General features: G+C 42.1%; 1 protein-coding gene across 2 annotated transcripts in view; it reads right to left on the bottom strand.

Annotated features, from left to right (window-relative positions):
• The window catches only part of GGT5 (gamma-glutamyltransferase 5), a 184,466-nt gene that overhangs the window by 16,132 nt on the left and 144,205 nt on the right, over positions 1–24,129 (bottom strand). For both annotated transcript variants that reach the window (XM_069757388.1, XM_069757378.1), the window contains exons 8-10: positions 22,810–22,988; positions 14,906–15,000; positions 11,125–11,237 (exon numbers count right to left, since the gene is read on the bottom strand). In XM_069757388.1, coding sequence (XP_069613489.1) covers positions 11,125–11,237; positions 14,906–15,000; positions 22,810–22,988 — 387 coding nt within the window. The remainder of the gene's footprint in view (positions 1–11,124; positions 11,238–14,905; positions 15,001–22,809; positions 22,989–24,129) is intronic.

Genomic DNA, 24,129 nt, shown 5'->3' with positions numbered 1-24,129 from the left:
CTTTCCTCCCCGCCATGCTCACTGTCAGCAGGCGTGTTTTGTGTACTCCATGGAGCTGGGCCAGGGTGTAGAGCGGTGTTTTGGTCTGTGGTGCCACATTCTGTGCATTTTACACTGACCTTGCAGTCCTTGGCGAGATGAGCTGTGGACGAGCAGCAGTTGTAGCAGATACCGTTTTCTTTCAGGAAGCTTCTGCGATCTGGCATAGATTTTCCTCTGAAGGCTTTGCATTTCAGGAGAGGATGAGGCTTCTGATGAAGTGGGCACTGCTTGTCAGGGTCCTGCACCTTTGTCTCTGATTGGGAGCAGCTAGCAGACCTGTAATTAGAACCTGGAGAAGAAACATAAGTCTTGTGTACTGCCACAGATGTTCTGCGTGGATTTGCAGGTGGTGATGGTGTGGCATATGGTATTGCAAAGTCAAAGCTGGGATCGTTTCTAATTCTTGCTTGTTGGTGTATGAAGTCAACAAAAACGGAGAAGGGAGGGAATGGAACGCTGTGTTTGTATTTGTACGTGGAACCATGTGTGAGCCACCTCTCCTGTAGATTGTAGGGCAACTTCTGGACTATAGGGTTAACACCTCTGGCTGTGTCGAGAAATGCAAGTCCCTGTAGGTCGTCCTCGTATTTGGCAACTTGGACTTCCTTTAGCAGGTCGCTTAGCTCTCTAAGTTTCTGGAGACCTTTGTTAGATATTTTAGGAAAGTCATCGATTCTTTTGAACAAGGCTCTTTCTATTACTTCTGCTGAGCCATAACACTCATCCAGCCTTTTCCAGATCTCTTTGAGGCCAGTCTCAGGGCGGTTTATATTAATGTCTCTGATCCTTACTGCGTGTTTGACTGACTCTTCTCCCAGGTATTTGACTAACAGGTCTATCTCTTCCCTGTGTTGTAACCCCAAGTCTCTAATGACATTTTGGAAGGAAGCTTTCCAAGCTCTGTAACCTTCAGCTCGGTCAGTGAATTTCATGAGTCCCTTGGCAACCAGTTCACGTCGTGTGAAGAACTTGGCAAATTCTGTCGTGAACCGGTTGTCAGCAGAGTATACTGGTGATGGGTCGCCCTGATAGTGATGTGAGGTGCGTTCGTACCTGTTAGTGTCCTCATGGTGGCGCCAGCCGTTGTCGTATTGCTTCGGCCTGATGTACGGTGCGTCAGCAGGGTGATCCACGTTGGTTACCTGATGAGGGGCAAGGTAGTCATTAGCAGAGTTGTTTTGCCTCACATTTTCGAGTTTGTTTCTGTCCTGAGCCTCGTGACGACTCTCGCTCACTTCGCTGGAGGTGTCGTATTCTGGTTTTGGTACTGGTTCAGGGTTATAGTTTGGATCAGGAAGGTCATTAACATACTGAGATGTGCGTTGTGGTGAGTCTTGCAGTGGAAACTCCAGACTCGACGTACTGCTTTGGCTATGCAGCTTGGGATTTTGCGCGGCTTCTAGCGATTCTGCTTCGGCGAGGGCTGCGGCAGCTTCCCTTTTTGCTGCTAGGCTTTCTAAGGCGGCATCCACACGTGCCTTCTCTAACTGCGTTCTTCTCTCTTGGTCGGCTCTCTCTAAGCGTGACCTTCTCTCTTCCTCGTCTCTCTCTAAGCGCGACCTTCTCTCTTGCTCGTCTCTCTCTAAGAGTGACCTTCTCTCTTCGTCATCTAGGCGTGCTTTTTCTAATTTAAGTTGCATCTCTTGGTCAGCAAAGCTCGCTCGTATTTTGGCGGCTTCAGCATTTGCGCGGGCAATGGCGACCGCGCTGCTGATGGATGTTGTCTTTGAGGAGACGGAAGTAACAGATCTTGTCCTATGTGATTTGTGAGACATGGTGTCTTGGGAGAGTGCTTGGCTGTGCAGAGATTGCTGCAGCTGTATTCAGTCTCTGTGTAGCCGGTGACTTGAATCCCACTAGTTGGATGGCTGCCGTTTCACTGTTCTGTCCTCACTAGCTGAGGCAGGCTCATACGTAGCTATACAGTCAGCTAAACCGCTATACCGGGGTCCAATAAGGAGACTGTGGTTGAGTCGGTGCTTTATTAAACGTAGTGGTATATTGATGCGGTGAAACTGTGAACAATGATATACATAGAATCAGTGCATGGCATAGAACAGATACATAATACACATGATATACATTATGCATAACATTTAGAAAGCTAGTGACTAAACTGGGAGTACAACTGGTTAAACTAAGCTAATATAGAGCAGGAATATCTATAGGAAGCATAAAGACATACCGGCAATGCAATCGCAAGGGGGATGAAGTGAAGCGTCTTTCCTTGAAGGCAAACTGAAGAAAGTGAAAGGAAAAATGGAGGGAAATGGAGGCTGAGCTACCATAATGCATTGCAAAGGAGGAGGAGAATCAGACATGGATAATACAAAAACAAGATTGAACTGCCAACATAACTCTGACCGCTAGAGGGAGCCAAAGCATCACAGATGAATAAAGGCATGAATATATCAATACTGTATACTGAGGAAACTGCAATTATGCAAGCAAATAATCAGGGTAACAATATTAGATGGCGGAGACAGAACAACCATCTTTATGCTGATGTCACACAACTATACACGTCAGCCCCTGACCTTACCCCCACTGTACTACAGAACGCCAGTGACTGTCTGTCTGCAGTCTCCAACATCATGTCCACCCTCTATCTGAAACTCAACCTCTCCAAAACTGAACTTCTTCTGCTCCCGCCTTCTACTAGCCTCCCTAAATCTGACATTTCCATCTCCGTGGGTGGCACCATAATAACGCCTAGGCAGCAGGCACGCTGTCTGGGTGTTATGTTTGACTCCGATCTCTCCTTCACCTCCCACATACAATCTCTTGCCCGCTCGTGCCACTTACACCTAAAGAACATCTCTAGAATCCGCCCTTTTCTCACCATGGAGACAACAAAAACTCTCACTGTCGCCCTAATCCACTCCCGCCTGGACTACTGCAACCCTCTATTAATTGGCCTCCCCCTCACGCGACTTTCCCCTCTCCAGTCTATCCTTAATGCAGCAGCCAGGGTTGTCCATCTGGCTAATCGTTACTCGGACGTGTCCGCTCTTCGCCAGTCGTTACACTGGCTGCCCATTCATTACAGGATACAATTCAAAGTACTTGTTCTCACCCACAAAGCTCTCCACAGTGCGGCACCCCCTTACATCTCCTCCCTCATTTCTGTCTATCGGCCTAGCCGACCGCTGCGCTCTGCAAATGACTTTCGACTAACCTCTGCACTAATCCGTACCTCCCACTCCCGACTCCAAGACTTCTCCCGTGCTGCGCCAATCCTCTGGAATGCTCTACCCCAAGATATTAGGACCATCCACAACTTGCATAGTTTTAGGCGCTCGCTCAAAACTCATTTGTTCAGAGCGGCCTATCACGTTCCCTAATCAGTCATTTTATGTTTGTGTGTGTGTAGCCCATTCACTATCTCCATCTACCCCCCACCCCCTGAAGATGGCTGGACCATCATTGTAAATACATCATTGTAAATACACACCTGTACTTTGTATCTCCCCCACCTCATTGTAGATTGTAAGCTCTCACGAGCAGGGTTGTCTTATTTTGCTTTATTACTGTATTGTTAACATTGTTACCTATGGCTGTTGTGTTTGAAACTGTTAAACTGTAAAGCACTGCGGAATATGTTGGCGCTATATAAATAAAGATTATTATTATTATTATTTAATACACTTGCAAGCTCATTTCCACACATTTTCCTCTCTGTATACTCATATGTAATCTCATATAAGTAGCCTTGTACTTAATACTAACATCACTACTCGACAAATATGTGCCACATTTGTATATATGTTACGCACACAAGGGGCGCATGCTTCTTGGACCTACTGTGCCACGGGGTCGAGCTTGCTTAGGAGTGTAGCTGAGCAGCTTAATGATATTCACTGGAGCTCCTGATGATGGAGTCAGGATTGAGCTGCAGGTAGCTGTCAGGTAACACTCCTAGGCAGTCGCTGGTAATGCAGCTGCTGACCCCAAGGTCAGGTACGCAAACACGGATAGCATAGGACTATTAGGCTCTGGATTCTCTGCAGAATGATTACTGACACATACAGGGACTCAGGCTCCATTACGATTACTAGGTTCAGGATCCCCAAGTAGAACGGTTACTGACACGGCACCACTGACAGTGTTGATTCGGAGTCTGTCCAGATACATGGAATACTTGGATAAGCAAATGTTTATACACACGGGTCTCGGATACTGATTCAGGTACTGTCCATACGCGAGCCAGCAGATGAGGGGCAAGCACTGGCCACACAGGGACCAGGAGTTTGGGTTTCAGGCACTGGCTGCACACAGACCAGAGACTTCAGGTTCTGGACTGGCCACCAAGGACCAGCAACTTCAGGTTCAGGATACTGGCAATGCCAGGACCAGGGATCTAACAACTCACTAGTTGCATCACTAACACACTAATGAAAGGTCAGCACGCACGCACTAGACACGCCGCCGGAAAAAGTGCCCATGGGGAGGTGACAACGTGGCCGCAGTAGTGAGTATGTCGGCATCCCTGCATGGAGGAGGAAGGGAAGCCATGCGGGGACACCGGCAATGGCGTTACAGTACCCCCGCTTACGCCGCCTCTTCTTCAAGCCCGTGAAGATTTTCTGCAGAGAAATTAGAGGCCAGCATCTCTTCACGGACTCCCCTGACTTCTCTTAAGGACCATGACTTGTCCTGTCCACTAGAAGAAAACCTCTCACCATCTTCATGACTAGGATACTTCTCTCCATCAAGCCATCCTTAGCATAGGATAAAGCAGGCGTATTATCAGGAACTTGGCATTGGGAAGTCTCTCTCACTGTTCATTGAGATTAGCTACCACCTCGGAGGATTCAAGGACCAACTGGAGTTCCTCTACCTGGTTGGTGGAGTGCAGAGACTTGGAAGATCATGACATGAAACCCCCCATTGAAGAAGCTGCACGCGAAACGCGCGTCGTGGACTTGGACAGCCTAATCAGGTCGTACACCACTTACTTACCTATATGTATATATGATCCCATTTACTCACTCATGGACTCCTACGGCATCTAAGCACATTGGTGCACTAGAGGCGTTAACCCTTAGGGGATTTTGGCAGCCTAAGAAGGTGGTATACCATCTATCTAAATGCACATGCTATTCTACTCTATTACCTAGGGATACCTATGGTGCCGAAGCACACTGTTGCATTTATGACTTGTTACTGTGGAACTTTATTTATATGATGGTACCTATGTATTATACATTTAAGCACTATGCACTTTATCTAGATTTAATTAACTAGGATTTATATTGAGTGAGAATTAGTGAATAAAGTCACTTATGTGGTATTGAGAGGCAATGTACTGACATCAGTCTATTATGGGAGTTTAGATGATTTAGCACGTTTTGCAATTGTTTATGCGTATTAACACAAATTTATTATTCTTCTGGCACAAGCATATGCACGCTGTCAGACATTACTTTAGCTTTAATGTAGATTAATCAACTTACTATGTAAAAAGGCCACAGGTGGACTTGTATTGAGAATCTGAGGGATAAGATACCTGTGGGTGTGCAATGTGACTGCACAGTCCTAGTTGTATTGTATCTCCATCTTTTATATGGTCTTGTACCATTTTAGATTCTTGTGTTAAAAAAAATTGATTTATTTTACTTTATGGCATTTGCTTCTGTTTTCTACTTGGATTTTGTATGATTTTGGGAAGAGCCAAAATTAAGCCTGTTGATTGTAGGTGTAACATGTCCTCAAAGAGGAGAGCTTCCTGGGAGCAGCTCATTGGAACAATCGTTGGAACGGTGTGGGGACATCGCCTCCACTTCCCTTCCTTTAGAGACGCCGGCACGAAGCAAATCAGTGACTAGCAGACCTAGCGGACAAGATAGTGACGCTAATTACTGACCTGGATGTTTGGGGACCAGACACTTCTTGTGACTACATTGTCCCCAACGATTCACCACACAGGGTCTCCAGACTAGAACAAGCACTTATGTCATGGACGACCTATGGGAAAACTAGACAGCACATGAAAAGGCAATTTTCTCCGTATACAATGCTCCAGTCTGGAGCTCTAGCTGCTTGGAAATGACTTGACTTCCTTCTGGCAGGGCTTGTTCTTCACCTGACAACACCCTCACTGCATGGGAATCTGACACTAACTCTTCACGGCTTGTAGCACAAACTTTCCCGCCGAACTGAAGCCTCCAATTGCCAGGGATACAGTCACAGTCATCAGTGGAAAGGGAATACTCCCGCCAAGAACAGCCTTTCTTACTGTCCCAAGGCTTTGGAGTTTTTAGACTTCTCAGTACTTTGAAAGTTGGGACGTTATCCCTTCTCACCACTGAGTTTCGGCCAAACACAGTTGACGTTCATGGATTCTGTATGAGTAGCTGCCTTAACAGGTTGGGAAATGGGTGGTCTTAAGAAAGACAGAGTCAGATGTGATGGATCCCTCACACGTGTCTCCTCACTGGGCTGCCCCCGGAAGCTGGGAAGGGAAGATATCATAGAAGATACAAGATTCAGCTCATCAAAGACATTTCAGAAGGCCACTAGGAAGGCCCACAGGTTTGAAGTCACAGGATCCCTTTTCTGTCATGGGGGAATGAGCCATGCAAGGGCATCTACTGCTAGGTAGAACATTAGTACACTTTGACCCGATCAGACGAAAACTGATGACCCAAAAGTTCATAGTGCTGCATGCATGACTCTAAGAAACCACTGCACTGCTTCAAATCCCCATAGTACCGTGGCGCATCAGAAAAGACAAGTTCCACTACAGTAGTATAAGTTTCAAGTTGAATAGGCACACCTGTAGGTACTGTGACTTGGTCTGGCACAGGTGACGTCAAGGCTTCCAATCGAGCATCAAGTGCCTGCAGATGAAACTAAATTTTCTCCAGGCTCTCTCGCTGGTAGCTCAACTGCCAATACAGCTCTGAGCGCAGAGAGGACTGGGGATCAGCAGGGCCCATGGCTAAAGCAAACTCAGGAGCTGTTCAGGCTACTATGTTCTAGACCCTCTGCAGAATGATTACTGACAGGGACATGGACTCGAGCTACATTTAGACTGCTAGGTTCAGGATCCATTAGTATAATGGTTACTGACATGGAGTCACAGACAGGGCTGATGCAGAGACAGATAGGACAGTCCGGATACGTGGATCACTCGGATAGGCAAACATTGAGACACACAGGTCTCGGGTACGGATTCAGGTACTGGCAGCACAAGGGCCAGGGGACGAGGTTCAGGCACTGGCCGCACAGAGACCAGGGATTCGAGTTTCAGACACTGGCTGCACACGGATCAGGGGACGAGGTTCAGGCAATGGCCACACTAGGACCAGGGACTACGGGTTCAGGACAGGACACCAAGGACCAGGGACTTCATGTTCAGGACACTGGTCACACCAGGACCCTGAGACCTGACAATGCACTTATTGCACCACTAACACATCAATGAAACTCATTCCTTTGGCACTCCCCTATTAGGGAGGGTGCCTTTTAAACAAGATGCCTCCCAGATTTTGGCTCTGAGCATCTTAGCTGGTGTGCGCTGGCCCTTTAAAAACAGGGCAGTGAAGGGGGGTACAGAGCTGGTTTGCTATGGGACAGATTTGAGTTACTGTGCCCTGAATCCCCTTTTCTAAACAGGAGTCTGTTAGGAGTGTGTGGTGCTGTGGAATTTGTTCTTTACTTGATGTTCCTTCAGGAGTTGTTTCTACCTCCTCGTCCATGGGATCGGGTCCGGCTGTAGCCTCAGACAAGACAGGATACCTTGAGGCTGGGTTAACAGGTTCCGCTTTATTGTGCAATTCGGCTGCAGCATACAGAATAAGTGATGTTCCCTTTGCTTCCTGGCATGTCAGTCTTCATCTTCTTTCTGCCCAACTTGTCCACCCACCTGTCGTAGCTGGCCCTAGGGACCCTCCTCCTGGAATAACAGCTTCCCTGAGGATCACCATCCTTTCGTTTCTTTGCGACCTTGGCCAATATCTTCCTCACAGGCGGGACAGGGGTATGGTTCTCAATACCCCTTCCGGACCTCAAGCCAAAGACTGTCCTGACAAAACTTAGAATGTGTTCTCATGTTGTTGGGAAACCTGGACTGACAGAAACCCTTCAGCTCTGCTGCATCTGCCTCTTCTTGCACCCGCTAAAACTGTCTTGTCCAGCTTTACTCCACACTCCATTCTCCTTCACTGACAGGTCTCCACTCTGAACTTGTACTTGTACTGATTCATAGACCCTAACTGCCTCTAACGTGGACACCTTTTCTTATAAAACTGGTCTAACCCCTCCCAAACTGTGGGATAATGACAACTCTATTAACTATTCCCTAGTTTAGTGCAAGCTATATTCCTGTACTTAGTGTGGTCCCCCTAGTAGACAGACCTCCTGCATTCCCAGAGATAGCCTTAGGCAGAGCCTATAGGATAACCGAACACACCCTGGCCATAGGAATATAATAAAACCCTTTTTATCACACATAAATATTTAGACATCAACAACAGTACATCAGACTACAAACAACATCCCTTCAGTTGCCACAACATCTTCATTATCCTAGCCTCCCCCTACATGCGCCGGAAACAGTGCACAGGTGTAGGAAGCAGGGAAGACGCAATTTCGAAACTATGTGAAGGTGAAAACGCACCTGCAGCGTTGAATATGCATCACTGCATGGAGGGGGAATGGGAGCCATGCGGAGACACCAGTAGCCGCGTTAGAATATATTTCTGTCACTATTTTTATGCATGGAGAGCACAACACAGGCTCTCCATACATGTGTTGTGACTGTTACACAGCAGCGACACATGCAGCTGCGGTGCCGAACAGCTGACTATCGGAAGCGCTCCAGGTATCCGGGTTCCCGATGCAGCTATTCGGTAAGCGCTACAGCTATTTGGATAAGGAGTTATGCGAAGCTATTCACTCATCCCTATATTACAATACATAATGGGTACATATTTTGTTTTTGTCTTGAGCTCAATACCATCTTTGGGAAGGACAGGAGATTTTAGTTTTCACGTGGGTGGTGTGTGTGTGTGTTGAATAACCAAATTGTATTTAAGTGTGTGCTTAGTGTAAACTTTTTTTTATTAACTTATTAAATTTAGAATAGAATAAAGGAGAAAGAAGAATAGAAAAAATTAAAGAGAAGAATCTAGAAATGAAAAGATGAATTAAAAACATAAGAATTTGGTAAAATATAAAAAGCGTGCTAAATGGACAGCAGTAAAAATACGAGTGCCTGCAACTAAATGATGCTAATCATAATTCTATTCAGTACAAAAAACTGCAGGATACAATAATTTTCCACTAAAATTCTGAAACGTCAATTACTAACAGGAAGTAGAAAAAAATTACTGAGCACCCGCAACTATCTGACGCTAATTTAAATTCTATATATTAGTAGAAAAAAACTGTAGTATAATTGCTACAAGAATTTTCCACAAAAATTTTGAAACTACTATTACTAAACGGGCATCAGTAAAACCAATTACTGAGCACCCACAACTGACACTAAAATACAGTAAAAATACTGTAAAATACAGTAAAAATACTATAGTGTAAGCTGAGCACTACAGTATATTTTTACTGTGGATTAGACAGTCCCTAATCAAGCTCTATCAACTAACCTAAATTATTTTTGTTTGTTTTTTTTACACCATACTATTTGATTCAAGATCTGATATTATAGTAAAAAAATAGTGCAGTATCAGCTGAGTACTACAATGAAGCCGATCAGTGATGTGCATCACTGAACATCGATATTTCAGGCAATTCTATTTGCCATAACATTGACATTGTAGTGATCGTAGTTGTGGGGTGGGGGTGACAAGTCTCAATGCCCTGCTGTAAGAAACAGCAGGCATCTTTATGTGATGATGACCATGGCTGCATGGTTGACGTAGATTCCCTTAGTGACCATGATGTATAGGTACGTTAAATGTCGTGAAGAGGTTAAGACACAGTACTTGGTTAATGAATTGGCCTGTAGGATTACTATAACACTAATGAATAAAATAAGCTTTGCTATTTATTTATTTATTTAGCTAATTTAATTATTTATGAAATACTGATGGTAAAACCTGACAGTGACCAAGCACTGATAAAACTCGAATAAAAAAAACAAGACTATTTTGGCATACATGAAAAGTCACTGATGTTTGCATGAGGCCTTAATGATACTTTTAATTAGCATTCATAAAGTTACCCCAGGGACAATTCTAACAGTTTTTGCTGGAAGTCCGGAAGTTCACACACTGCGAGTGGTGACGTGAGTAAGGTTACCGCAATTAATCGGCTGTGAACTGCAATAACTTTACTGTTGCCAGCGCTCGTCACAGCAGCGGGATTCACAACCTACTCTCAGTGTGTTCCGGGTACTGTGTTCAGCTGTCACGTTACTGATGTCACCACTCATCACTGCCTGACTCTGTAGCAGAGTCAGGGATCAGTGTAAGACCTCCTTGTTATGAATTTATGGTGGACACCTTTGGATTATTTTTTTTTAATGGTATTAAATAAGTAAAAAAGGGCGGGGTGTGATTTTTACAATGAAAGGACTTTTTTCTATGTGTGTATTTATTTCTTTTTACTACAGGGTTAATAATGGGGCTGTCTTATAGACACATCTAGATTACCAACCCCTGGGCTTGATCCGAGCGGACATTACACAGCTGACGTCAACCATAAAACCATTACCCTGATTGCCAATGCACCAGGGCAATTAGAAACATAGGAGTCTAAGCTCCAGAAATGGTGCATCTAATTGATGCGCCATTTCTGGGGAGACTGAGGGCTGGTGTTATAAGTCAGGGAAGGGACCAATATCCAACAAAATATGAAAGAACTGTCATAAAAACTGTCGTTAGTCACTTATTTTTCCTAGAAAAATATAATAAATTATATTGATTTTCAACATCCTTGCAAAATTGGATAAAGCAAAGACTTTCAGAATGTTTACAAGTCGCTAAGGTTTATCCAATCCTTGTGTTCTGCTTCACCATTTATTTCTGAATATATAGGACCACTTCATAAATATCCACCTTGTCCACACCATATAATAGTCTAATTGAAATGTAGCTTTTTCCTTACCTATACACTTACCTGTGCTGTAGCGCCAACTATCCTTAAACCACCTGAACCACCTATTACCAGCTGAGAGCTGTGGTCTTTAGACAAAAGAATGGTTGGCGTCATAGAAGATGGTGGCTGCATCCCTACAATGCCAGGGAAAAGTAATAATACTTATGAATCTCAAAGAAACATTTCACAAAATAATATCAATGGATAACACCAGGCTGAACTAAAATGCTGTTGGCATGCTGCGTTATCTCTTCTCTTTTGTTATTATAGTGCTCAATCTAAATTGGTAAGCGGTTAGTGGTTTTCTAAGGAGACATAGTTTAATACAGTAAAAGCAAACAATCACAAAAGATACAATGCATTTTGCAAGCTTTATGACATGTGCAAATAATGAACATAGGAATTATTCTAAATTGCATTATTGCCATGTAGAATGTGTAGAGCATGTGAGATCTAAGGCTACGTTTCCACCGTCCCCAGCGTATTTTCGCTGTGTTCTATTCAACGCAGGTAAATACATATGTGTTCACTGAACCATGCGGATTTACCGCATTTAATACATTTCTATTGATGAAATTTCTGTCCTCCACAAGAGAAACTGACATGCTGCGGTCCTGAAAGATATGCTGCATGTCCGTCTCCGCAGATGATCCATTTTCCCAAAGCCGAGATGCAAACTCGGCTTTGGGAAAATGGCCGCCGCGATCTCTTCTGCGCACGCGCGGCATCCCGCGGCCATTTTCCTGAAGCCCCGTGCAGCAGAGCTCTCCATCTGCGCACGCGTGGCCCCAGGAAGATGGCCGCCCCCACCGATGACAGGGGGTAATAGCGCAGATCGCGCGCTGTTTCTTCACGTGCGTGCAGTGGATTCGTTACTGCGACATGCGCACACCACTACGCCACCAACGGAAAGCTGGGGAAGAAAAGAGCGATGTCACCACGCCCACCCGACCTGACCAGCCTGATTGACAGGCGAAAACGGCGACTTTGGTAATGTATTTCTCAGCATAGGTGGGGAATCAGGGTACACTACATACACTATAGTAACGCACAGCGCAGGCCCTATTTAACAGTATTTATATCTCAATCTGAAAAAACGGGGTGACAGGTTCCCTTCAATTCAGACGTCAGTTTTCTGACTTTTGAAAAAAACGGAATGGGTTTCATCAGTGATTTATCATTGTGTCATTGGTTTCATAAAAGTTTGATTAGAGTTTCATCAGGTTTTTTTTAACTGAAAAAAAATGTCTTCAACGTATTCTATCTAGAGATATCCGAGGCATCATAGAGATCCTTATAAAAATCCAATCTTTATTCCAAAATATTTGAAACCTCAAAGTAGTGAGGAAACAGAAATAGTGCAATGTTTCCATCAAATGGCCTTTATCAAGCCTAAAACACAGTGACTGGTGATTATAATTTAGGCTTGAAAAAGGTCAATTGGCTGGAACGTCGTTCTATTTTTGTTTGCTCACTGCTGAAATGCTTTAGGGCTCATCTCCACTTGTGAGGAAAACGGACGAGTGCAATCCGATAAAAAATCGGATTGCACTCGGACCAATGTTAATCAATATGTGACACTCCATTTGCGATTTTTTTCCCAGCCGAAATCGGACTGAGAAAAATCTGTGTCAGCTGAGAAAAAAATCGCAGCATGCTGCGTATTGCTGAGATTCTCGGACGAGACTCACCAATGCAAGTCAATGGGTGCGAGAAAAAAAACGCACAGCACTCGCACCATGCGAGTGCTGTCCGATTTTTACGCACCCGTGTCCTTAGAAAAGCCGGCAATTCAGCGCAGAGTACAGTAAAATCACACTGACAGGTTAGATGAGAGTAGATATATACACATAGAATAGGTATATATACATATATATATGTCAGGGAGACACCTATATATATATATATATATTTATATTTAATGCAGCGTGAGATAGCTTTAAAGCTAGTAATTCAATTACCGGCTTTTGCTTTCTCCTTCACAAACCCGACATGATATGAGACCTGGTTTACATACAGTAAACCATCTCATATCACCATTTTTTTGCATATTCTACACTACTAATGTTAGTAGTGTGTATATGCAAAATTTGGCCGTTCTAGCTATTATATTTAAGGGTTAAATGGCGGAAAAAATTGGCGTGGGCTCCCGCACAATTTTCTCCGCCAGAGTAGTAAAGCCAGTCACTGAGGGCAGATATTAATAGCCTGGAGAGGGTCCATGGTTATTGGCCCCCCCCGGCTAAAAATATCTGCCCCCAGCCACCCCAGAAAAGGCACATCTGGAAGATGCGCCTATTCTGGCACTTGGCCACTCTCTTCCCATTCCCGTGTAGCGGTGGGATATGGGGTAATGAAGGGTTAATGCCACCTTGCTATTGTAAGGTGACATTAAGCCTAATTAATAATGGAGAGGCGTCAATTATGACACCTATCCATTATTAATCCAATTGAATGAAAGGGTTAAATAAAACACAAACACATTATTTAAAATTATTTTAATGAAATAAAAACAATGGTTGTTGGAGTATTTTATTCTACGCCCAATCCAATCACTGAAGGATTTACATCGTTGGACTTTACAGATCTGTGGAAGGTAAGTATATTGTTGGTTTATTTTTATTTTTTTGTCACAGAACGAGGGTCTTCACTGAGTGGATTTGGCGTTAAATAAAAAATTACAACAACCTTTGTTTTTATTTCATTAAAATAATTTTTAATAATGTGTGTGTGTATTTTTTTAACCCTTTCTTTAACTCTTTCATTACCCCATATCCCACCGCTACACGGGAATGGGAAGAGAGTGGCCAAGTGCCAGAATAGGCGCATCTTCCAGATGTGCCTTTTCTGGGGTGGCTGGGGGCAGGTGTTTTTAGCCAGGGGGGGGGCCAATAACCATGGACCCTCTCCAGGCTATTAATATCTGCCCTCAGTCACTGGCTTTACTACTCTGGCGGAGAAAATTGTGCGGGAGCCCACGCCAATTTTTTCCGCCATTTAACCCTTAAATATAATAGCTAGAACGCCCAAATTTTGCATATACACACTACTAACATTAGTAGTGTGGAATATGCAAAAAAATGGGGATATGAGATGGTTTACTGTATGTAAACCAGGTCTCATATCATGTCGGGTTTGTGAAGGAGAAAGCAAAAGCCGGTAATTGAATTACTAGCTTTAAAGCTATCTAGCGCTGCATTAAATATAAATATATATATATAGGTGTCTCCCTGACATATATATATGTATATATACCTATTCTATGTGTATATATCTACTCTAATCTAACCTGTCACTGTGATTTTACTGTACTCTGCGCTGAATTACCGGCTTTTCAAAGGAGACCCGTGCGTAAAAATCGGACAGCAATACGGATGTCATACGGATGTTGCGATAAAAAAATCGCATGACACTCGCATGACACTCGCATGGCACTCGCATGGCACTCGCAGACGTTACATCAGTTTTTTCGGTCCGTAAATCGGACCGTTTTTTTCTCACACAAGTGGAGATGAGCCCTTAAAGGGACTCTGTCACCTGAATTTGGAGGGAACAATCTTCAGCCATAGGGACGGGGTTTTCGGGTGTTTGATTCACCCTTTCCTTACCCACCGGCTGCATGCTGGCTGCAATATTGTATTGAAGTTCATTCTCTGTCCTCCATAGTACACGCCTGCACAAGGCAAGATTGGACACCCTCATTAATTTCCTACTTATCGATAGATGATTAAAAATACTTAACCCAACTCAATACATATCTAATGCAAAGATAGAAAAGGATGCAAAAGTAATACTGTCTCACCTTCCTTCAAGGAAACCATATGTATATTGCAGAAATCAGCCAGCTGATTGTTAAAGATTATCCCTGTGCTTGGGGAATAAATCATGGAGCCAAAGCTGGAATTCAGAAAAGAAAAAAAAAATAAAGTTAATTCAGAAATTACTTTCTGACAATCAAAATAGGAAATCTCATAAAATCCAGTCTTTTAAATTGATGAGATATTGATAGGATATGCCATCACTTTTGATCGGTTGGGTGTTCACACTATTGAACCTAATGTTTTGCAAGGCATTCTGCAAATCAGTGTGAGGCTGCCGTCACACTAGCAGTATTTGGTCAGTATTTTACATCAGTATTTGTAGCCAAAACCAGGAGTGGAACAAATAGAGGAAAAGTATAATAGAAACATATGCACCACTTCTGTATTTATCACCCACTCCTGGTTTTGGCTTACAAATACTGATGTAAAATACTGACCAAATACTGAACGTGTGACGGCAGCCTGATAAGTAGAATACTTTATATATGTAGGGTATGGTGTCTTTGATCCTTATGGCACATCTATTTGTCTTTTATCTGTATTTATTGTTGTTTTCTTTTCTGCTCAGATTAATATTGTGATACGTCTAAACTTCTGGTTTTTGATAAGGAACATTGGAAAGAACTTGGAGGATGCGATTTTCTATATACTTGCCATTTGGGAACAAACATGGAGAATAAACTACGGTATGTGAATGAACATTAATAGGATCTCTGGAATCATCGCCTTTACTTTAAGATATGAGTAGAATATAATGTTTGATGGGGATTTTTTTGAAGTCTGGGACTAATAGACGATTTTTTCCTCATTTTTCATCCGTGTGATGTCCTATGCAATCCGTTTTTTTTACTCAGCACTTATTAATGTTTTGCAGGACCATTCAGTTTCCTATGCTACAGAATTGTAATGTATCGGTAAAAATCGGATGCCATTCTGATGGTCCACATGGCATATGATTTTTTTCTTTCACTACCTGATTTTGGAGTGAAATCGCAGCATGCTGCAATTTTTTTTTTCTTTTGCCAAATACAGGTGAGAAAAAATACACAGATCTGTACTGCTTCACTGAATGACATTGATCAGAGTGCCATGCTATTTTTTTTACCAGATTGCACTTGTCCGATTTATATGCTAGTGTGAGCGAACCCTAATGCCAACACTCACGGTTACAACATTTTCACTTCACTATTTAGATTTTCGTCACAATCAGAATTTTCACTTTATCATTACTTTTATTGTATACAATTTTTAAGGTTCAAAATTTGATCTACATATGCACAATTTGTGTATGTATGCCAACTTTGGCCCAGTAGCAGCGGATTATTCAGGATACTCTCCAAGCGTGTGACAACAGACCTTCTTTATTCAGGAACAACCAGAAACAATATATGATAAGCTTAATAGATTAGGAATAAATCATTTGTGTGATTCTCTCATACACAGACACAGGAAAAAACAGGAGATACAGTCACATGCTCTCCCTGTGTGAACGTCGGGGAGCTTTTTTTTTTTGCTCTAACTTTATAAACAGCATACAAATCTATCAACTAAACACTCATAGATAGGAATGGAGTTGTTGCATCAAACATATTCCAACAGTAATACACAATATTTAGGTGTATACCACAATGTCTTAATTGAAATATACTTTTTATATATTTTTCGTAAAACCACTGCTTTATCCATATTTCAGGTATTTTGTGGAATAACTTCTAACAAATAATATATTGGCTGATTGGTGAAGCTCTTTGAAAAGTTTTTCTCACGATTCTGCTATATGCACTCTATATATACTTACTTATTTTTATTTTTTATGTGTGAAAACTACTAATGATGCATGCAATTTTAATGTTACAAAACTACGAGGAAAGAAAAAGACAAAACAATTATTTAATTTTTATTTTTGACATAATAAGATTTATCCTAATATGTATAGGCGCTGGTGTAATCTAGTGTCATCGCCTTTAACGACATTTTCTATCTATTTAACATATTGATTTCCCAGTCAAATAAATAGTAGTAAATATCCCTACAAGGGTTAAATTCGCAGATACAGCTTTTTAATGTCATAGATGGTGATGCGCTTGCGTGATCTGCCATCCTCATAGATTTCCTTAAGTGCGTAACATAGCAACCGCTGGCAACGGTTCACCTTGTACAAGCAGGAGATCCTTTCATTATAGTATATATTATATATATATATATATATATATATATATATATATATAATATATATATTATAGTATATATATTACTGTATATATACAGTAATGTTACGCTCCATCAGTGCTGCTTATGTCATGATCCCAAATGTCCCCTCCAATTGGTGAATAGTGAATCGACGTGTCCCAATGAAACATGGGCTTTATAACCCGGTAGTGATCCCTACTTGGACACACCCCCAGGAAGAAGCAAGCAAAGCGAAACGCGCATCGGGGCAGTGTGACACACCAGTGTCACGATTCCTCTGCTCAGAGTGTCTGGGACTCTGTGATGGACAGTTCTGTCATCCTATCCTGTGCTGGGGCATGCTGAGCTGTCGGTGCTTTGATTGACAGCTCGGTAGACCTATCTGACTGGGAGGTGCAGAGATTTCCACAGATACATCATGTTCTTGATATATGCCCTGTTATTTAGGTGAGCTGTCTGGCCCAGATCACTGCCAGTCAAAAATTTGTTCTAATCTTGCACTCTCTGGTGTGTTCACCTGTACCCTGTGCTGTAAGTTCTCATCTTGTGCCCCTTTGCATCTGATATTCTCCTGTTGACCTTTGGACCTTGTTCAGACTACTCATTTGTTATTGTTCCTTTGTATCTGATATTCTCCTGCTGACCTTTGAACAGTGTTCTGACTACCTGTTTGTTATTGCCCCTTTGGTTATCTGCTATTTTTCTGGTATTCTGACCCTGGCATGTGACCTGACTAACAACTTTGTATTTTTCCCTTGGTTTACTATGTGCTCTTTTGATATTGACCCCAGAAAGTCTGACTTCGCCGATTCATGGCCTGGCTGTGGGTTGTGACTAGCGTCACAACCAGCCTGTCAGATCCATTGCAGTATCAAATTCCCGGACCACCTGGAACCATACCATTTACAGTTAAACAGATATCAATTGAAGAACAGGCACTGTTGGGCTCATGACTTCATTTTGAGACCCTGGCAACCCTTTAATATTATGAGGAGGATAAATGTTCTGTATATGTTCTGTATATGCACTAGTATTACATCACCATGTACATGTATAAAGGCTTAGCCCATTGATCTATATTATTGTTGTCATGTACAGGTTTTGGTGGTCCTTTAGAGGTATTCCTTGTTTTATATGTTTTTTTTATTTATAGTTTTATATTCCCAATAAACTTTACATTTTTTTAACCATTTCATAAATCTCTTTGCTTTCTGGGATTTTATAGTGTTACAGAATTTTAGTGTATACAGTGGGTACGGAAAGTATTCAGACCCCTTTATATTGATCACTCTTTGTTTCATTTCAGCCATTTGGTAAATTCCAAAAAGTTCATATTTTTCTCATTAATGCACACTCTGTGACCATTCTTGACTGGCCCAGCCCACCCAATTGAGCATCTCTGGAGAGACCTGAAAATGGCCGTCCACCAATGTTCACCATCCAACCTGACCGAACTGGAGAGGATCTGCAGCGAAAAATGGTAGAGGAAAAACTTGTTGCATCATCCCCAAGAAGACTCATGGCTGTACTAGCTTAAAAAGGTGCGTCTACTCAATACTGAGCAAATATTGTGAATACTTATGACCATGTGACATTTCAGTTTTTTTTTTTTATTAAATTTGCAAAAATTTCTACATTTCTGTTTTTTTTCCGTCAAGATGGGGTGCAGAGTGTACATTAAGGTGAAAAAAAATTAACTTTTTTGAATTTACCAAATGGCTGCAATGAAACAAAGACTGAAAAATTTAAAAGGGTCCGAAAACTTTCCGTACCCACTGTACATACAGTATATATATATATATCTATATATATAATTGTCTAAGGGTTTTTCCGTCTGTCTGTCTGTCTGTCTGTCTGTCCTGGAAATCCCGGCTCTCTGATTGGTCGAGGCCGCCAGGCCTCGACCAATCAGAGACGGGCACAGCATCGACGTAGAAATCCCGCGTCTCTGATTGGTCGAGGCCGCCAGGCCTCGACCAATCAGCAACGGGCACAGCGACGATGATGTCATAAAGGACGTAGACATCCTGCGTCTCTGATTGGTCGAGGCCGCCAGGCCTCGACCAATCAGCGACGGGCACAGCAACGATGATGTCATAATGGTTGCCATGGCGACGATGATGTCATAAAGGTTGCCTCGACCAATCAGCGACGGGCACAGTCTGCCGCGAATTCTGGAATCATCATTGTCCATATACTACGGGGACATGCATATTCTAGAATACCCGATGCGTTAGAATCGGGCCACAATCTAGTATATATATATATATATATATATATACAGTGGGGCAAAAAAGTATTTAGTCAGTCAGCAATAGTGCAAGTTCCACCACTTAAAAAGATGAGAGGCGTCTGTAATTTACATCACAGGTAGACCTCAACTATGGGAGACAAACTGAGAAAAAAAAAATCCAGAAAATCATATTGTCTGTTTTTTTAACAATTTATTTGCATAATATGGTGGAAAATAAGTATTTGGTCAGAAACAAAATTTCATCTCAATACTTTGTAATATATCCTTTGTTGGCAATGACAGAGGTCAAACGTTTTCTGTAAGCCTTCACAAGGTTGCCACACACTGTTGTTGGTATGTTGGCCCATTCCTCCATGCAGATCTCCTCTAGAGCAGTGATGTTTTTGGCTTTTCGCTTGGCAACACGGACTTTCAACTCCCTCCAAAGGTTTTCTATAGGGTTGAGATCTGGAGACTGGCTAGGCCACTCCAGGACCTTGAAATGCTTCTTACGAAGCCACTCCTTCGTTGCCCTGGCGGTGTGCTTTGGATCATTGTCATGTTGAAAGACCCAGCCACGTTTCATCTTCAATGCCCTTGCTGATGGAAGGAGGTTTGCACTCAAAATCTCACGATACATGGCCCCATTCATTCTTTCATGTACCCGGATCAGTCGTCCTGGCCCCTTTGCAGAGAAACAGCCCCAAAGCATGATGTTTCCATCACCATGCTTTACAGTAGGTATGGTGTTTGATGGATGCAACTCAGTATTCTTTTTCCTCCAAACACGACAAGTTGTGTTTCTACCAAACAGTTCCAGTTTGGTTTCATCAGACCATAGGAAATTCTCCCAAAACTCCTCTGGATCATCCAAATGCCCTCTAGCAAACTTCAGACGGGCCCGGACATGTACTGGCTTAAGCAGTGGGACACGTCTGGCACTGCAGGATCTGAGTCCATGGTGGCGTAGTGTGTTACTTATGGTAGGCCTTGTTACATTGGTCCCAGCTCTCTGAAGTTCATTCACTAGGCCCCCCCGCGTGGTTCTGGGATTTTTGCTCACCGTTCTTGTGATCATTCTGACCCCACGGGGTGGGATTTTGCGTGGAGCCCCAGATCGAGGGAGATTATCAGTGGTCTTGTATGTCTTCCATTTTCTAATTATTGCTCCCACTGTTGATTTCTTCACTCCAAGCTGGTTGGCTATTGCAGATTCAGTCTTCCCAGCCTGGTGCAGGGCTACAATTTTGTTTCTGGTGTCCTTTGACAGCTCTTTGGTCTTCACCATAATGGAGTTTGGAGCCAGACTGTTTGAGGGTGTGCACAGGTGTCTTTTTATACTGATAACAAGTTTAAACAGGTGCCATTACTACAGGTAATGAGTGGAGGAAAGAGGAGACTCTTAAAGAAGAAGTTACAGGTCTGTGAGAGCCAGAAATCTTGATTGTTTGTTTCTGACCAAATACTTATTTTCCACCATATTATGCAAATAAATTGGTAAAAAAACAGACAATGTGATTTTCTGGATTTTTTTTTCTCAGTTTGTCTCCCATAGTTGAGGTCTACCTATGATGTAAATTACAGACGCCTCTCATCTTTTTAAGTGGTGGAACTTGCACTATTGCTGACTGACTAAATACTTTTTTGCCCCACTGTATATATATATATATATTGTCAATCTTTGTCCTAGGTGAAGGAAAGTCTACCTACAGCTCTGATGGACACTGTGGACTGCAGAGTGCTACCGTTCTCTCCTACAGATGGGGTCTCCGTGTCATGGATGATGCTTAGGTAAGATCCTCCTTCCCCCACATGTCACAAGGACCAATAAGAGAAAACATTCTGGGCCTCAACTATATGGACGCCAGCTTATAAGGACATAGTGAAGAAGGTTAGGTGCTGCTTCTGAATTCTGACCTCTTTGTCCTTGAATTCAGATTAGTGTCATTCATGTAAATGTGCCTTGCTGCATTTTACAGTGAAGGAAAGATAGTTATTGTGGCACTTAAGGTCTCAACATTTAATTTGGTGGAATCCCAGAGATTGGACCTCTATTTATTGTAAAGTGATAGCATTTATTCTACAAGATATGACACGTTAAGCAGGAGATTAAATAAGTCATGTTTGTAGTTGGATAATAAGTCTAGTTGGGGTCCAACCACTGGGACTGCACAGTCTCACTTTCGTTAATAGTGAAAAGGAAATACTGACAAGGCTAACTGCACTGTCACCAATGTTGTTGCATCTCCTTCTACTGTATACTAGTTGTTTGTTAAAATTCTATATTTAACCCCTTAATGACCGCCAATACGTCTTTGAACTGACCTGAGATATAAGAGAATATCCTCCCCATACAGGTAACAATCCAGCAGCTGTCGGCTGTCCACTATAGCTGACAACTTGCTGCATCAGCCACGATCAGTGTTTGCACCATCCAAATCTGTTTAACTCCTTAGATGCTGCTGTCAATAGTGACTACATCAATATAAATGGTTAACAGAATGTGGGGGCCCCTCTTTATCGCATTTGGTGCCCTCAGATCATGATTGTGTGGTCCTGATGTTTGCCATGGCAATTCATGACCAAATAGCAGCCTTAGAGTTTGCTGGCTGTAGTAATCTGTTCAGAAGTTAGCGACATTTAGGTGGTAAAAATACACATTTTCATTTCTGTCATGCCACTTTGCATTAATTCCTGAAAAGCACCTGAGGGGTTAATAAACTACCTGACTGCATTTTTCCATATGTCAGGAGGTGCCGTTTTTAAAATGGTATCACTTTTGGGGGTCTTCCAGTATGTAGGACCTCTAAAGTCACTTCAAACCTGGCTAGGACCCTAAAAAAATAATTTAGTAAATTTCCTTGAAAAAATTAAAAATTGCTGCCACATTTTTAAACCTCCTAAACGGCTAACAAAATTAAATAACATTTTACAAATGGTGCTGATGTAAAGCAGACATGTGGGAAATGTTATTTATTAATGTTTTGCTATGGTATGACTATTTGGATTAAAGGGATAATCATTGAAAGTTTAAACATTGCTAATTTTTTTTACATTTTTCTCAAATTTCTAATATTTTTCATAAATAAACACAAAATATATCAACCTAAATTTACCATTATCATAAAGTATAATGTGTCAAGAAAAACATTCTCAAAATCACTGGGATTTGTTGAAGCGTTCCAGAGTTATTGCCACATAAAGTGGCACGGGTAAGATTTTAAAAATTTGGCTCCGTCACTAAGTTAATATTCACAAAACTGTGCTTTCTACAAGACAGCCAACACAAAAATTGAATGAATTCATTGATAGAATCCTGAGAGGCGTCCACAGCCTAAAATAGTAGCCAGCAACCCTTTAAAGAGACCGCATAGGGCGCTGAAGGCCGTTTTCAACCACTAGTTCTATTAGAGAAAATCATACCATAGCAACACTCCTACAGAAAGCATGCCATACTCTTACATTTGATTGATGGAGCTCGTGACAGACACAGAACTTCCATCTTTGCTGATGACTGACAGGTGAGTCGTGCCAAAGGTCTCTGAATTAATCACTTCAGACATATTATAAAACCGAAAGTCGTGATCACCATAGTCATCAATTTTGCTCCTGATTTTATCTCCATAAGGCTTAGAGATGAACTGTAGGTGAAAAGAGACACAAATATAATGGATAAGAAAAACGAAAGTAAAAAATATACCGAAAATACTGTATAAATATATATACAATGGCGTGTATAAGTTTGGGTACCCTTGGTCAAAATTACTGTTATTGTGAACAGTTAAGCAAGCTGAAGATTAAATGATCTCTAAAAGTTAAAGATGATTTCCTTTGCATTTTAGGCAAATATATATACAGTTGTGTGAAAAAGTGTTTGCCCCTTCCTGATTTCCTATTCTTTTGAATGCTATTACACTTAAATGTTTCAAATAACCAAACAAATTTAAATATTAGACAAAGATAGCACAGGAAAACACAAAATGCAGTTTTTACATGAAGATCTTTATTATTAAGGGAAAAAGAGATTCAAACTTACCGGCCTGTGTGAAAAAGTGATTGCCCCTTAGCAGCAACAACTGTAATCAAGTGTTTGCGATAACTGACAATGAATCTTTTACAATGTTCTGGAAAAATTGCTGTAATTCAGCCACATTGGAAGGTTTCCGTGCAGGAACCACCTTTTTAAATCCATGACAGAGCATCTCAATCGGATTAAAGGGACACTGTCACCTGAATTTGGAGGGAACAATCTTCAGCCATGGAGGCGGGGATTTTAGGTGTTTGATTCACCCTTTCCTTAACCGCTGGCTGCATGCTGGCTGCAATATTGGATTGAAGTTCATTCTCTGTCCTCTGTAGTACATGCCTGCACAAGGCAATCTTGCCTTGTGCAGGCGTGTACTATGGAGGACAGAGAATGAATTTCAATCCAATATTGCAGCCAGCATGCAGCCAGCGGGTAAGGAAAGGGTGAATCAAACACCCGAAAACCCCGCCTCCATGGCTGAAGATTGTTCCCTCCAAATTCAGGTGACAGTGTCCCTTTAAGGTTAGGGCTTTGACTGTGCTGCTCTGAAGTCTTAATTTTGTTTTTCTTAAGCCATTCAGAGGTTGACTTGCTGGTGTGTTTTGGAGCATTGTTCTGCTGTATGACCCAAGTGCGCTTCAGCTTGAGGCCACGAACAGATGGTTGCACATTATCCTTCAGGATTTTTTGGTAGACAGCAGAAATGATTGATCCATTTACCACAGCAAGTCTTCCAGGTCCTAAAGCAGCAAAAC

Source organism: Ranitomeya imitator, chromosome 1, assembly GCF_032444005.1.
Source record: "Ranitomeya imitator isolate aRanImi1 chromosome 1, aRanImi1.pri, whole genome shotgun sequence".
Taxonomy (NCBI): Eukaryota; Metazoa; Chordata; class Amphibia; order Anura; family Dendrobatidae; genus Ranitomeya; species Ranitomeya imitator.
Note: the sequence above shows the minus strand (reverse complement) of the source record. Positions and strands in the feature narration are given on the sequence as shown.